General features: G+C 28.4%; 1 protein-coding gene across 3 annotated transcripts in view; it reads left to right on the forward strand.

The window, feature by feature from the left end:
• The window catches only part of LOC101238117 (Na(+)/H(+) exchanger beta), a 101,182-nt gene that overhangs the window by 51,430 nt on the left and 32,323 nt on the right, over positions 1-17,429 (forward strand). For all 3 annotated transcript variants that reach the window (XM_065791825.1, XM_065791823.1, XM_065791824.1), the window contains 6 exons: positions 32-132; positions 3,241-3,316; positions 6,230-6,297; positions 6,477-6,588; positions 6,674-6,755; positions 6,874-6,969. In XM_065791825.1, coding sequence (XP_065647897.1) covers positions 32-132; positions 3,241-3,316; positions 6,230-6,297; positions 6,477-6,588; positions 6,674-6,755; positions 6,874-6,969 — 535 coding nt within the window. The remainder of the gene's footprint in view (positions 1-31; positions 133-3,240; positions 3,317-6,229; positions 6,298-6,476; positions 6,589-6,673; positions 6,756-6,873; positions 6,970-17,429) is intronic.

Consider the following 17,429-nt stretch of genomic DNA (forward strand, 5'->3'; position numbering starts at 1 on the left):
AAATCAAGTTATATTAGATTTTATACCATAGGTGCTTCATTGTTTGCTGTGGCAAGCATGTGTAATGTTAATTTATCAATATTGCATGCATTATTATTTGGCTCTCTTATTGCTGCTGTTGATCCTGTTGCAGTAAGTCACTTATTTTTTTAAAGATATATATATATATATATATATATATATATATATATATATATATATATATATCTACACAATTGAGGATGATAATGATTGATGATGATGATAATGATTGATGATACTTGATGATGATAATGATGATGATGATAATTATGATAATGATGATGATTGATGATGGTGATGATAATTGACAATGATGATTGATGATAATAATGATGATTGATGATGGTGATGATGATGATGATGATGATGATGATGATGATGATGATGATAATGATTGTTTATAAAGAATTATCAGATCCAGTTGACCAAGAAAGTTTACTGTAACAGTTGATTGATAACTTTGCTAAATTTCAAAAGTTGATTCCTCACGTATTTGTATTATTTTTAAATTGAACAAATATTTTTAAGCATATTTATATGATTTATAGCTGTGCAAAAATATTTATAATAATTTAGGGGAAAGACATTTAGTAAAAAATTGTTTTTAAAATAAATGATTTCAATAAAATTAAAAAAAGTTTATTTTTTTCAATATGTTAAAGTTTTTTTTTAAAAGACTCGATTGTCTAGTTAAAAGATTCTCAAAGATATGATACTTTGATGATTAAGACATATTTCCGTTAAATGATCAGGTCTGTGAATTATGAAAAGACGAATAAAATTAAAATGATAAATTTTGCAGTATCATAAAATATAAATGTTTGTTGCAAAAAAACCCAGACCGAAGATTTTTAAATAAAAAAAAAATCTTTTCAAAATCACAATCCCTTGTCCAAATTTGAATAAGATTTTAAATAAATAAATTTTTTTAGGTAAAATGAACATCATAGTTTAATAATATGATCTGTTCTGATCGTTTATTGGCAATTTTTCTTAATTATAAGCTCTTTCTTGGTCATAATTCTAGTACTTTGTAAAAATTGATAGAAATATTGTATTTTGACAACAATATATAGTTAGAACCGATTAGAACTAGGATCTATAGTAAACTTTTTCAAAAAATTTTAACTAAATTTACGTCAATGAGTGAAAGTGATCTAAAGACTCCAAAATAGTGTTTTTTAGATTCACCATTAAGGATAGTAAAAAGGTTTTGAAAATTATTTAAAAAAAAAAAAAGAAAAGTTTCTTTAAATATAAAAAAAAAACGCAGCAAAAAAAAATTATACCATCTAAAGCTCTTGTTTGGACATAATACACTGATAAAACTAATGTAATTCTAATTAAAAGAATTCGAATAATTTGAAAATCGTCTAACTACACCAAGTGCTTTTCTAATTTTTACAAAAACATGGTGTGGGTTGTATGTTTAAAAAAACTTTTTGTGAAGACAAATTCAAAAGGTGTGCAATACACTTGATATTATTTTTACATTAAGCTACTTAACATGTACTTTCCATATCAATGTGTTTCTCCACACAACGACCTTGCTCGCCAAGGTTTGTGTTTCAGAGTTATAGAGTTGAGAGAGGGTTGTAATCACAACTAAAGTAGCCTCCTCTATTGTAGTCAAACTTGTCCTTCTCAAACTTGGGGGGTGAGTTAACATAAAAAATATATGTGTTAAGCACTCGAAATTAGGGTCAGCATTTAGCAATGCCAATCTAACTGCCAACCTTAAAGAAGCTGAGTATGGCAATTATTTGCAGACCAGATTCTATGCATCTACACTTCATCTTCGTGGATTAACTCTTAATTACTATCTTTCTTGGAAATCATATATCAAATCAATTGCAAAATCTGGTCTGCAAATAATAAACCATATATCAAATCGATTGCATCTGCTAATATTGCATCTCTTTATTGTGCTCATCACTTTCTTACACTCAATTCTTTATATCTATAAATCACAAATCCGTCCTTGTATGGAATACTGTTGCCATATCTGGGGCGGATCTTCCAATGGCGTCCTTTCTTGTGGCACCCTTAAAAAGAAAAAATATTTTTATGGGTTCCACGAGGCCCTTAAACATCAAAAAGTTTCCTAATATTATCAAATAAAAAGTTTTTCAAAATTATGTTGTGTTGGATCTCAAATGAAGCAAAATTATATAAAAACTAGCTGACCGGACCCGTAAAAAAAGATTCTTTATAAATCCATTTGCACTATCTAAGTCTTTATATACTGCGGTATTCCACACCAATTATTTCTATACTTATTCCTTATTTACTATTTTTTAGTTAATGTAAGAAGAACAATTAATTTGAAAAAGTTGCTTTAAAAGCTAAAGAAACTAATATATTTACCTTTTCCGTATATGTAGAGCTTATAAAAGATAAAACGATTTGTTTTTCTCTTACATAATTTTAATCTGGCCATATATATTTAAAGAAAAAAAAAAATATGGCAAAAATACTTTTTTTTGCCTTCACAGAAGCACTTTTTGGATTCACAAGATGGGCTTATAAATTTTTTCTTTTTTAATTTTCAGAACATAATTTTTTTTACAGACCATCGTTGTTAGAGAATTTAAGTTTTTTTAAAAATAATCTCTCTTTTTTCTTTTTATAGTGTATAATATCTTTTATATATGTTATGTATATAATATCTATAAAACACTTTAAAGTTGTGAAAACACTTATTTATGAATTATTTTATTTTGAATTTAAAGAAAATGTTCGTTTTTCTGTTCTTAATGTAATTAATTTATATAGAATTTCAATTTTTTCTTTTTTTTGATTATTTTATCTGAAATTTAAAGTAAAGATTTGTTTTGCTGGTTTTTTAAAAAATATTTTATCTAGCATTTATTCAAAGCATTCTTTTTGCTGTTTTTATTTTAATTTAAATAGCAAGAAAAAATTAATTTTTTAAATTGTGCAGACCAACCTAAAAATGACCATCCGAGCAGTGCTTTTTCATGCAGTGGCATTAAATTTCAAACAGAGAAGACATATATATATATATATATATATATATATATATATATATATATATATATATATATATATATATATATATATATATATATATATATATATATATATATATATATATATATATATATATATAATTGCTTGTATTAAAGTCTGCATTTTAAAAATTAAAGAGTTCAAATAATATAACTACAGTTTATGCAAATATATATGTTTTGATAGGTTCTTGCTGTATTTGAAGAGGTACATGTACATGAGTTACTTTATATGCTTGTCTTTGGAGAATCTGTTTTAAATGGTAAGTGTTTTACTTTTATAATAAAAACTGTAATATAATAAATAATGCATATAGTTTTAAGTTAAATAACACTGGTCACTAAATAATTTTCATTAGAGACAATCTTGGTCTGCATATTTTTGATGCTGATTCCAAAACTACAATCAGATTTTCTCTAGAACAGCTTTTAATGAAAGCATTTATGTAAATACACAGATTTTATATTAATTTTATTAGATATATTATATATTTCTATATAGGCAATCTACTACCTTTTTCAATATTTTATTAGGTTTGTATTTCATAGTTTTACATGTTCATTTGTTTATTGCAGACATCATATCATACATCTAGCAACATGCACAATTTATACCTCCCATCGCTAAAAACATTCTACATTCTGCCAGTAGCTAATGTAGTGTGATGTATTGTGCTGGTGTTAATTTGTCATGAATTGTCTGCAGATCAAGACTACACATTGAAAGAAATTTTGAATTAAATCTATTAATCCAAGGACAATTGAATGATCTTGTTAGAGACCTATTACTGTCTTAAAAAGGCAGCTTCTCACCTCAAGATTGCAGAAGATCAATATATCTTAAATGAACATTCATATCAGTTACTACCAAAAGCGGAATATTAATTTAGCAACATCTTTACAATAGATGTTCCTCTCTATTGTTGCCACGATATACATGAACTATTCACAGTATTGTCTCAGACATGACTGGCATCTCTTCATTGATTCATTGCAGAGAAGTCGGAAAGCAATACTTTTGCATTAATAAAATGTCAAGCTGTCCATCCCTTTGCTCTTTCTGTCTATCTAAAGAGACATGAATATACTACTTAAGGCAATCAAATATCACAATCATCAATGAAATGTTTGAAAAAACCTTAAAGTGTTAGATATGTTTATGGGTATCCAAGCAGGATTTATTGTTGTTTCCTTTGTCTGTGGGACTGTTGTGCCACATAAAAAACTTCAGCAAATGTGACAGAGCACTAAGATCCTCAAAAGATCTTTCTACCACGTTTCCATTTAAACTAGGTTTAATAAAGAATTTTGTTAAACAATGAGTAAAGTCAATTTATAAGGGTTCCAATACCTTTTTAAGAAGTTTACAAAAGTTAATGCAGCAAATTGAAGGCAGGAGTATTTATTAGGCCAAATATCAGGGAGTTTTTATTGAATTTCGAATTTGAACAGAGCCTTAATCGACTGAAATTAAAAGCTTAGCTGACTTTTAAATGAAAATACGCAAACTTTTTTGGGAATAACAATTACCATGCATATAAGGATGAAGATAAAAAACTCATTGGTGCTTATAAAGAAATGGATTGTCAAATTTCTTTAAATAAGCATTGGTGCAGTGAGTGACAAGAAAGAGGAACGCTTTCACCAAGACATTAAAGTTATGGAAGTACGTTACCAAAGATTTTGGAACTAAAACATGATGACTGATCATTGTTGGATGTTTTATTGTGAAATTCCATACCAAATGTTTTAAAGGAAAGAGTACTCTTAACGTTTTTAAGATCTCCTAATGTCTATATTTTTATTATACAAGTTCGATAATATCTTTAATACAAATTAGTTGCTTATACTTTATTGCATTGTATTAATTAAGGGTATGATGTGTATTTTACTTCTTAAAAATAAATTATTTGCATAAAATGTGACTTATCACACTCTTTTTGAAATTTTTTATGATTTTTATAAAATTACGCATATTTTCATAAAATACAAAAAACAAAATAGTTTAATTGTGTATGTGCTAGAGCAAAACTGTAATCAGCTATGGATTGAGCATCAAAAATACTTCAGAAAACTTTTTGTCTGCAGTGAGAAAAAAAGCTTAATTTTGTTGACCCATGTAATTAGTTATTGGATGATACAAAAATCATCTAATTTTAAATTATCATAGTCTTTAAGTTTTTCCTAAGAAGACCTAGCTTTACTATTGAGAGTAACCTAGCTACACTATTGAGAGAACATCAAAGGCTATCTGAGGCTAAATATCTGTCTAATTGTTTCCTGCTTCATAATTTATTTTGTATAGTTTATGATGTTTTATGTGCTTTATAGTACAAATGTAAGGATGTTACTTTCTTTTTTTTTTTACAATAATGCAACATTGTTTATTCATATGTAATTAACTTGACAATCATTAAGGATTTCACTGACTTTACTGATAAGTGTTTTTACTGATAATTGTATAGAGTGTATGGAGTTTAAGTGTATAGAGTGTATGGAGTGTATAGAGTGTATGGAGTGTATAAAGTGTATGGAGTATATTTAGTGTTTAGAGTGTATGGATTATATAGAGTGTATGGAGTGTATGGAGTCTATAGAGTGTATGGAGTAATAGTTTTATCTAAAAGCTTTTTTAAGTTGACAAAAACTTTTATAGAACATTAGTGTTATTTTCCTTTATTTGAGTTCAATTTAGAACCACCCTAATAAACATAAGATATATAAAATATATATATTTATATATAAAATAACTAAAATAAATATAAAAATTAAAATTAATTAAATGTTAAATTAAATATAAAATAACTGATACTAAATGTTAAAATAAATATAAACCAACTGATCCTAAATGTTAAAATAAATATAAACCAAATGATACTAAATGTTAAAATAAATATAAACCAACTGATCCTAAATGTTAAAATAAATATAAAATAACTGATATTAGTATCAGTGTTAAAATATAAAATAACTGATACTAAATGTTAAAATAAATATGAAAATCACAAACACAAAAAAAGTATAATATTTGAAAATACTTTTTATTTTGTATGGTAGTAAATATTTTGGAAAATTTTTGTTTTTATCTTAACTTTTTCATTTTATTGAAAAGTTTTAGTAATATAACTATTTTTGTGGAAAATGGATTAAAAATAAAGTTAATATATTTTTATCAGATGCCGCCTCAGTTGTGTTATATCGAACATTTGAAAGTTTATCCAAAGGAAAGTTCAATGCTGAACAGGTATTTTGCAGAACCATGTTTATAAACCTAAATATTATAATATCTGTATATTCCTTTTTAACCAGAGCAATTTAAATTTTGTCTTTAGATGAATAATATATAATATTAACAAATAACTGTAAATATTTTTAATAATAATTACAATTCTTTATTACTAAAAAGTTAGTATATTTTTTTAGATAGGACTTGCTTTTGCTTCTTTTATTGTGGTATCTTTGGGTGGTACTTTGATTGGTGTAATTTTTGCACTGCTTACAAGTTTAATGACAAGGTTTACAGAGCATGTCAGAGGTATCATTTTTTTTAAATTTTACTATATTTTTACTATAATTCATATAAAAGAATAGGATTAAAAATAATTTAAAAACTTGTTTAGTTATTGAACCAGCTTTTGTCTTTTTAATGGCGTATTTATCGTACTTGACTGCTGAAATGTTTCATTTTTCTGGAATAATGAGGTTAAACTTTTTTTAATAATAACAACAAAAAATTGGTTAATAAAAAATTAAAAAAAAACCAACAATAAAAAATTATTTTATATCTTTATCTTTCTATTTTTATAAATTTATTTTTCAGCATTCTTTTCTGTGGATTAATTATGAAACCATATGTTGAATCAAATGTGTCGAGGAAATCTCATACAACTATAAAATATTTTCTAAAATTACTGAGGTAAAAAAAATTCATTTTTACAGTTTTTAAAACATTTGAGTAGAAAATAATAAAATACAAAATAATAAAGTTTAAAATAAACAAAAAAGAATGATAAAATATAACAATTGAGTAAATAAATAAGTTGAAAAAAAAGATAAGAATAATTGGGAAAAGTGACAACAGTTAAAAGAGCAAGAGTGGAAAAGAATTCCAAAGTCAGTGAATGGACATTAACAAAGATTTGTCAATGCTTGTCAAAAATAACTTGACAAACATTGTCAAAGCTTGTCATAAATAGTAAGTGACCGGGCTTGATATTTGACCAGGGCCGTGTTTGATAAACTTTGCCAGGGCCGGGTTTTTGACCGGTGCTGCATAAACATTTATACATCCTAAAGTATATTTTTTTATTCAAAATTCATGTTATATTTTGTATATATATGCATATATAAACATCATTATGATCAACATGGTCATCATAAGCATCATTATTATTATCATCATCATCATCATGATTATCATCATTGACATTATCATCATCATCATCATCATCATGATAATGATCATTATCATTAACAGCATAAAAGAAGAAGGCTAAAGCCTGATGATGATCATGATCTTGATCATGATGATGATCATCATTATCATCATCATCATCATCATCATCATCATCATCATCATCATCATCATCATCATCATCATCATCATCATCATCATCATCATCATCATCATCAGGCTTTAGCCTTCCTCTTTTATGCTGTTTCTCTAATATAAACAATCTAGAGCATTTTTTTTCTTAACTAAAGCTCATCTTACTTCTACCACTACCATTTTCTACTGAGGCTGCTACCTATCTACATGCTGATACCTAAATTATTTTAATCTTTTCTAACAAATGTTGTTCGATACAACTTTTTTTCTAATCTGTCTAAGATTATGCCTCTTTTTCTTGTCTTGCTAGAGTCACACCACACATCCATCTGATCATCTTCTCTTTCGGCAAATACTACACCATATAAATACTAAATTTTACATAACAATGAGAGAATTTTGTATGCCAGCATCTAAATAAATATAAACAAATATGTTTATATCCATAATATGTATGCGTCTTGGAAGCTTTTATTCCTTCTGGAATAAAAGTTTGGAAGCTTTTATTACTTCTCTTCAACTTTAAGTCAAGCCTCATTCTACTCTGCATTTTTCACCATCTTGAGCAGTTGCTTTATCAAACATTAGTTATTTTTTTATAAGAACAAATATCATTTTATTATTGCAAGAAGCCAATTTAAAAAGTCCTGTCTGATGTTAAGCAATATTATTCTCATTTTACTAAATCTTGTATCTTATCTCAGATGTTAGGTTCTTGAGACTTTTGGTTAGTCTACAATGTCATTAACTAAAGTAAGTCTAACATTTAATCTCTAATTCATGGGTTTGATCTTTTTACTTCTCCCCAGAATAAAACAGATTTATTTGCAAAGAAATCTTACTCTAATTTGACTCTTCAATATAATGACCATGCTCTTCCTGACAGTTAAACAGATTAACCTATTGTCAAACATCGAAATCACTCTGGCTTCTAATGCTAAAGTTAATTCTGAATTAAACACTTCTACAATTTGTGCTTCAGAATAGATTTCCATCATAGTCTTAAAAAAGTGTTCTCCAGAACTCTCTTCAATTTTTGCTAAACTTTTAAAAATTGTTAAATAAGTGGTTTCAATTTTTCAAAACTCTAGAAAACACTTTGCTCTTTCCAACTATACTACAATTAGTCTTCACTCTGCTATTAGTTGCTTTATATAAAGGTTTTGAGGTTACTAAATCTTTCTAACTGCAGTAGTAAAGTTATTCTTGAAGGCCTACACTCTTCTTTATTTCAAATAGCTTTAAGGGTACCGCAAGGTTCTATCTTTGTTCCTGTATTGTTTTTTATCTATAATAATGATCTTGATGAAATCTAGTGGCTCTATTTGCTGATGACTCAACTTTACACTCTTGTCTTGACTGAAAATCTTCACTTTTTAATTGCTTAGATCTCTTTTCAGTAACAGCCTAAGGCTTGCAGTGGCTTATGGATTTAAATTCTGGACTTGAAATCAACACTTTTGTTAGACAAAACTCATTTATTTACTGCAAAAAAATATTGCAATATTGTTTGTATTTATATATTGACAAATAACAACCCTCTTACTCTCAGACAAAGTCTAAAAGCACATTGTAAATGTAATTAGACCTGTTTTATCTGCCTAGCTTGAGCCACTCTCTAATTGTTGTAAGGTTGCATTTCTTTCTTTTTTCTACAAATACAATCATGGTCAATGCTCAGACAAGCTATCATCTCTATTACGTTAAACCAAAACTCATTCTTGCTTGGCTTTTTATTCAACAAGTTTTATTCTTACTATATCTGTCCCTTCATGATAAAAAAACTTTTTTTAATCCCGTTTTTTTCCTTGAACAATAAAAAAACCTTATAACTCTTACCCATCTTCATGTTTTCCTTTTTTATACAACTTACAACTTTTTAAGTCTCCAGTTATACCTTTCCTAGTATTTTAACTTATTCTCTATTTTAAAGTAACTCATAACTTCATAGTGGTTGCTTGCAATCTGGAAATAAATTAGAGTTTAAAAATGTATAAATATATTATATAAATAGTATTCAATAAATAGTAAATGTAAGTAATGTAAAATTATAATATATAAAATATTATACATTTTTTCTAGCCCCGGCTATCAACCCCTGCTAAATCTTTAATTTTGCTGGGGCTGGGTTTGCAAATAATCTCATTTTTAGCCGGGGACAGGAAATATATATATATACATATATATATATATATATATATATTAGGGCTGTCCAAAAAAAATTTTTTTTTCAGATTTGATTGCATAGTTGTTTATTTTGTGCCATTTGACATAGTAATTAACTGTGCAAAAAATCTTTCCAATCAGATAATGTTTAGGGGGTGCTCAATGACCATAAAGTTTTACGAAAAATGTGAAAAACATGGAAAAAGTAACAAAGTTCCACAAATTTCTAAAATCCGGTTAATTAGATTTTTCAGATTTGATCAGTTTTAATTATCTCTAAATATTAAATTCTGAATACAAATTACAATCCACATCCACTTTAGACTGGTTTATTAGCAGAGAAATTAATGAAATAAAATACTGCAATACGACTAAAGTTCTGCGGTTTTTGTTATATCAGAATTTTTCCAAAATAAAACACTAGGATTTTTGACTCTTTGTCATTGATTAAAATACGAGTTATAAACAAAAAACATATGAGCAATTAACATTTAATTATCGTAATGTTATAGTTCGTGCAATGTTAATGCTAGCGAGGACTATAACTCTTCAGAGTACACTTTCTGGCATCTGGCACTCGCTTTCTGTGATCCTCAACCACCTGAATTAACCTCTGCATTTCAGATTCATTCCTTGTAATCGATTCATTAAACATCGACATTAAAGCCACAGATCGTTCGGCAGCATCATTTACTACTTTCAATGAATATACTAAATTTTTTCCTTCTTGGTATTCTGGGGAATCATTCCAGGTAGCTGGATCGTTGTTGAACAGAAAATCAATATCAACCTTCATTGACCGCAATGCACTTGCTGAAACTGATGTCACCAGCATGTCCAGAGATTTCTTCTCTAGACTTTCAATGTTCTTTAATTTGATCAACCTTTCAGACCAGTTCTCACCGTGAAATTTCATGTTGGAAATCATTTTTCGCTTCTCTTCCGTTTGAAGTTTGTTTGAAAACAAAGCTAGTGGGACCAATTCTGGTGAAAGGTACCACAAATGGTTTTGAAAGTTCTTGACTGCTGCTTCCGAAATCGTTTTATTCACAACTGCAAACTGCTTAAGTTGCTGAAACAGAAACAAGTCATTAACTGGAGCATCGCTGGCATTTGTGCATGATATCCAAGATTTTACATAAACCAGACTAGCAAATAAGCAAAATTCACAGAGATTTTTTTCCTCTTTTGTGGTCAACTTGAACTCTTCACGAAATAAATAAATCTTAAAACAATAAATAACCTTGGCCATCCAGCGAGCCATGTGATAAGCACCAGGGATCTTGAAACGATAATTTTTCTCTTCTTGATCAGGCAGTTTTCCAAGTATTAACAGACAGAGATCCATGATTTCTTTGTAGTCATCCCTTGGCATTTTAACATGCAGGTTTTCTTTGAGGAATGCAATCACTTCATTTTGTAGTTCTTGCACCAGGGGTATTTTCATTCGAATGTCATCCAGAGGTTTAAAATTTCCTTGATTAACTTTGGGCCAATATTGCTGAAATCTCTGGAAAAGAGGTATGTTGGGACCAGATGATGGTCCAAATAGTGATCCAAACACTCCTGCTACTATGATCTCATGAACATGGTGTCTGCAAGCGAAATATAACAAATTTCTACCTATATGTTTCTCTAGAACTACACATGCACCATTTTTGGAGCCAGTGTTAGAGGCTGTAGTATCAAAACTCATTCCAATAACATCACCAATTATGTCCCAGAAATTAAGCAGATGAATAACTGCTTTTGCTTGGGCTTCTCCAGTTCCAGCTGATAGTTTTGCTATTCCAAGTATTTTGTCAACATTGTGACCTGTCACACCTACAGATAGCGGTCAACATTTGCTTTAGGGGCTGCAGAATTTGTACGATCTATCATCAGTTTGCCATCCCAGTGGACGATTAATGGTGGTTTGTCCAAATCGCAGAATTCAGTTCGAACAGTGGCTTCAATATTTGATCGATGATAGGTTCGTTTTCTACGGACTGTAGAACCTGACAATGATCCATCATCGAGGTTCTGTCCACCAGCCCTTGCAATTGCTGCTGCTAGTATAGTAAATTTTGTGTCAGATAGATTAATTCTGTCTAATGTTGATGAAACATCAGGCGAGTCAAGAATTGCATCTAAGATACATTGTCGTTTTGGAGTACTTGCTAAACTTGATTCAGCTGACCCTGAAGAACTTGCTTTACTGACTTGTTGTCTGTAATAAACAGGGATTTCTATCTCAAAATCTCTATCAACCATTTTGTCATTATCAACAGCATCGTTATCGTTGCCATCACTATAACTTTCGTCATGTAAAGGTTCAATAACAGGAACTATTGCACTCGCACCAGATTGTCTTTGCTCTTCTTTTAGCTTTTGTTCTCTCTCTGCTTGTTTCCTTGCTTCATTTCTTTCTTCTAATTTTGAAAGTTCTTTGTCCTCTCCAAACATCACCATTTTTCTCTGACATCTCTGATCCAATAAAAATTCTTTATCTTCTTCAATTCTGATCATGGTTTCAGCATCCTTGTGGGCAATGTCAAAAAGTAGGCCAATGGTGTCTGTAAATGATTTCTCTCTCGATTTCTGAGAATCTGACAATCTAGATTTTTTTTTTTTTTATTAATTTAAATTCCTGGACTAAAGTTTTCAACTTTAAGACTACATTCGGATGAAATGCTGTCGGAATACCGGCTTTATTCCAAATAATAATCAGTTCATCAACAGTTGTTTTAAGACTTTCAGGCACTGACTTTTTGGTTGAATTAAGATGATAAAAAAATGTTTTTAAAACATCAGATGTTAAGGGAAGAACTTTATCTGGAAGATTTGGTTCTGGTTGTCCAATTAAAAAGATTTTGGTTTGAAGTCGTGTAGAGATAGCAACACGAGATGATGCTGCCATTTCAATGATAACTGAAATATTATGAGAAAATCAAAACTCAATACCATATTATACAAACTTATCATTCAGTTGTTGGTTTATGCAGCTGCAGCAATATATTATAATAATTATTACTAAAGAAATTAAATAAATATTTTCAAATTAGAAATTATTATTATCTGCACTTAATAACAAACAATACACTACCAGACTACCATGCTAGTTTTCTGTAATAGGTTACTAAGGTTAGGTACTATCAAAATATTAATACATTTGTTGTCAAACTGAAAGTCCAAATAAAAATAATATTTATACTTGTAAACCTTTTTATTCTGTTTGAACAAATTCTAAATTGAGTTAAATAATAGTATTAAAATTATGAATACAAATTTTAACAAAATGATATAAACACAGTTGTTTTAAACACTAGCAGACATTTTTTAGTCTGGTGCCCTGATGACAGTTAATCTGCTGCACTTTAATTAATCTATATAGCACGCAATCAGACAATATTTCAGTGGAAAAAATCTAACTAACCAGGTTCTAGAAATTTTTGGAACTTAGGAACTTTTTACACGTTTTTGACGTTTTTCGTAAAACTTTATGGTCATTGAGCACCCCCTAAACATTATCTGATTGGAAAGATTTTTTCCACAGTCAATTACTATGTCAAATGGCACAAAATAAACAACTATGCATTCAAATCCGAGAAAAATTTTTTTTTCCTGTGTTCACATGAACAGCCCTAATATATATATATATACATATATATATATATATATATATATATATATATATATATATATATATATATATATATATATATAAAATATAAATAGTAAATGTAAGTATAAAATTATAATATATAAAGAATTATAGATTTATTTCTAGCCCTGGCTATCAACCTCTGCTAAATCTTATGATTTTGCAGGGCCCAGGGTTAGGTTTGCAAAAAGTCTCATTTTTAGCCAGGGCCCTGGTCACTTACTAGTCATAAATAGCTTGACATACATAATAGAAAAAAAAGAAAAAACAAAAATTAGCAACAAAAAAAAATTATGCCATAATAGAAGACCTTTTTTTATCAAAACAATACTTGTCTAACCCTAAACCCTAAGCATGTACAGTTTATATATATATATATATATATATATATATATATATATATATATATATATATATATATATATATTAGGTCACTGTCATGTATTAGATAGCTCTTGGCTCAGCATGGGATTTATGTAATCAATATATAGAGGATTGTCATCTTTTTGGGAAACATTTAGAAAAACAGGCAAATTTAAGAGTAAATTCTCCTAACGTTTGAGAACAAAACTACATTTTTAAAGTTATTAAACAATTTTGAGAAATTACATAACATGATCGACCCTTTTTGGAGCCACTCACTAGCTTGGTCCCCCCACTAGCCCAGGCCTCCCATCTTCACTTAACACGCGTACCTTATAATATACCATATAAATTGACAATTTTTATTTAAAATTTTTTTGAAAAAAGTTAAACTATATAAATAGTTATTTACATTTTTACTCAAAGATTACTGAAATACAAGAAGAATTAGTATTAAAGTTGAGACTTGGAAAGATGAAATTGAAGCAAAAGGGCTTTAGATAAACATGAATAAGACAAGAGTTATGCATTGCAAATTCAAGAATGAGAAAACAAAAAATAATCAAAAGCGGCCATGTGGAGTGTGTAGGAAGAGAGTTAGAGTTAACTTTATAGTTTGTACTTTACTATAGTTTATAGATATTGAAAAGATGTTCTCTAAAGATTGTTGGTTTCGAGTGTAGAAAATGTACTTTTGGTGAGTATAGAGAAGAAGTTAAAAAAGAGATTGAAATAAAAAGTGGATAAAAGATAGAGTGTTATCGTAAATTTTGTTATGTTGAAGTTACAATGGGATCAGCTGTTGGAGCAGAAGAAGCATCTTGGGCCAGAGTAAGGTCTGCTTGTGCCAAGTTTCAAGAATTATCTCCACTTTTAACAGCAAGTGGTGTTTCATTAATGATTAAAGGAAAGTTCTACAGCACATATGTCCAGATCGTTATGATGTATGGCATTGAAACATGGGTAATGATGGTTGATGATGTTCAGCTTTTGGAAAGAACAGAAAAGATGATGATTAGAAGGACATGCGGTGTGACTTTAAAAGACAATAAAAGCAGTGATGATTTAAGAAAAAGATTAGACACTGTGAGTATATCTGATTAGGTGTGTCAAGGAAGATTTAGGTGGTTTGGGCATGTAAAGCGTAAAGATGCAGATGACTGGCTATCAGCATGTAAAGAGTTGGAAGTTTCAGAAGAAAAAGCTAAAGGTAAAAGCAGAAAAACTTGGTAAGAATGTGTTTAAGATGATTTGAAAAAGCTACATTTAAGGAAAGAAGATCTTCAGTTATACCGTTAAACTTCAAAGTTGAAGTTTAGAATTTGTTGATGTTAATGTTGCTTGATGTTGATGTTGATGTTGCTTTATTACAATTTGACTACTTCATTTTTTATTACCTGATATAAGTTACATCAAACTATTCAAACTGCTAGAAAAGTTTCTCTCACTGATCTGTCAAACAACTCATAATCTGTGGAAAGAACTATAAAACTTTTATCTTAATTCTTAAAAAACGTTTATGAAAGGGTGAAGAGTCTGCTCAAGTTTTTTACTATGCTGGTTAAAAACTAGACCAAAATGGAAACCAAGAGAAATGGGACAATTGCATACTTTCTTCAAAGTAATTTTATCATTTTTGATGTTACAAAAATATATTGAAAATGACAAACATTTTTTTAGTTACATACAGTTTGTTATTTCTTCCAATATGAGAAAAATAAAACGTTTTTGTATTGCAGAAATAAAAACTAAAAATTAGATAAACCATACGCAGAGCGCAAAGGCAAAAGACAAAAATTCTAGCTTTTATTAAACTAACCTAAATTAAATCAAAACCAGAACTTTCTGTGAACATTCTCAAATAAAAGTCTTTCAAAAAAGAAAGGGTTATAATTTTTTTTGAGAAAAAAGACGAATAGTCAAAAACTTTGAAGCGATTTCCCAAAATTACCTCAAGTCTAAATTAGCTAAATTTTTTTGGAACTGTAATTATATATATATGTATCACATAAATCCCAAAGTAAGTCAATGTGTTCAGAAAAAAAAAGTTTTAGACACTGGCTTAATATCTAAAAAGTTTAGACAGTGGCTTAATATATATATATATATATATATATATATATATATATATATATATATATATATATATATATATATATATATATATATATATATATATATATATATATATATATATATATATATATATATAAATATATATATATATATATAAATATATATATATATATATATATATATATATATATATATATATATATATATATATATATATATATATATATATATATATATACTGGAGCGTATTTATAAGCATGTTTACTAGTTTTGCTTATCTTTATGCTTTTTTAGAAATAAAAGGAAAAAAACAAAGAATAATGAAAGAAAAGATTTGCCCATGCCAAACCCTTAGTAGCAGTCCTTCTTTGTGGTAGTAGGCTATAAGATAGTCAATGTATGTACTGAAGCCTCCAGCAGTTTCATCTCATAGTGCCACTAAAATTTCATGTTAATTATAAGTAATAGTCAATTATTTCTTATGTAACTTTATTTTATGGTTAATTAACCATATATATACTAAACACAAGAAATTTATGTCAATAAAGATGACAGCTGGTAATATTTTGATGGGAACCTCTTAATTTTAAGACTTCAGAGATCCTCTTTGACTCTGACTTGCACAAATTTTGACACCATTTTGGAGTTTTGTCTTGCAACCATGCTCAATTGCATCTTTAAGTGCATCAGTTACTGTTGCTCTTGCAAAGAACACTCTGGTTTTCACTATGTGTCACAGATTTTCAATAAGATTTAAATCTGGGAAATTTGGAGGCCATAAAAATGTTTTAATATTAATGCTCTGTAACCAGCCATTACCGGTTTAGGAGAATAGTAAGGTGCAGAATGGTATGTTGTACCCCTCCCCCCCCAATTTCTAAAGGTTTGACAACTGCTAAATAAAGAATTGAATTTAATACATGACTTTTAGTTGACCTGGAAACATTGTGCAATTTAGGAATACTTTGTTTCAATGCTGTGGTGACATGTAGTGACATATTGGCTTTTATTCGCTTCCTATTCTCTTTTGTGTATGATGTGTACTTTTAGCAGTCTTCCGAACCTTTGTACTTACCTAATGTTACTAGTTAAGTTTCTTTTTCTTTGAAAGTCAAGACATAGCTGGTTAGAATATTTTTAACAAGGTAGTAATAGCTTTATAAGAAAGGTAAACCTTATTATGCTTAACAGTTGATCTTCATTTACTTGGTGATTCCTGTTTTACTTTACCTTTTTTTTTAATTTTTTTTATTAGTTTAAACAATCATAAAACATTGTTACATAAATCATTTTACATAATGCATCACTAGTTACAATAATATAATAAAAATAATATTTGAAGTTTAATTTAAAAAAAAAATAGATGTAATGACAGTCATTTAGATCTAGATAATACCTGTCCCAAAATATTCGTACACATATAAACAAAACTAATAATGTGTCTAAGAACACAATTTTTTAGTATATTTTGTGCACTTAAATTTTTAAAAAGTTTGATTTTTCAGAAAAAGTAGAAAAAATTAAAATTAGTTAAAAAAACGGTTTTGCCCCAACCAAACCCTTGGTTAATACAGCTGCA

This window comes from Hydra vulgaris, chromosome 02 (assembly GCF_038396675.1).
Source record: "Hydra vulgaris chromosome 02, alternate assembly HydraT2T_AEP".
Lineage (NCBI taxonomy): Eukaryota > Metazoa > Cnidaria > Hydrozoa > Anthoathecata > Hydridae > Hydra > Hydra vulgaris.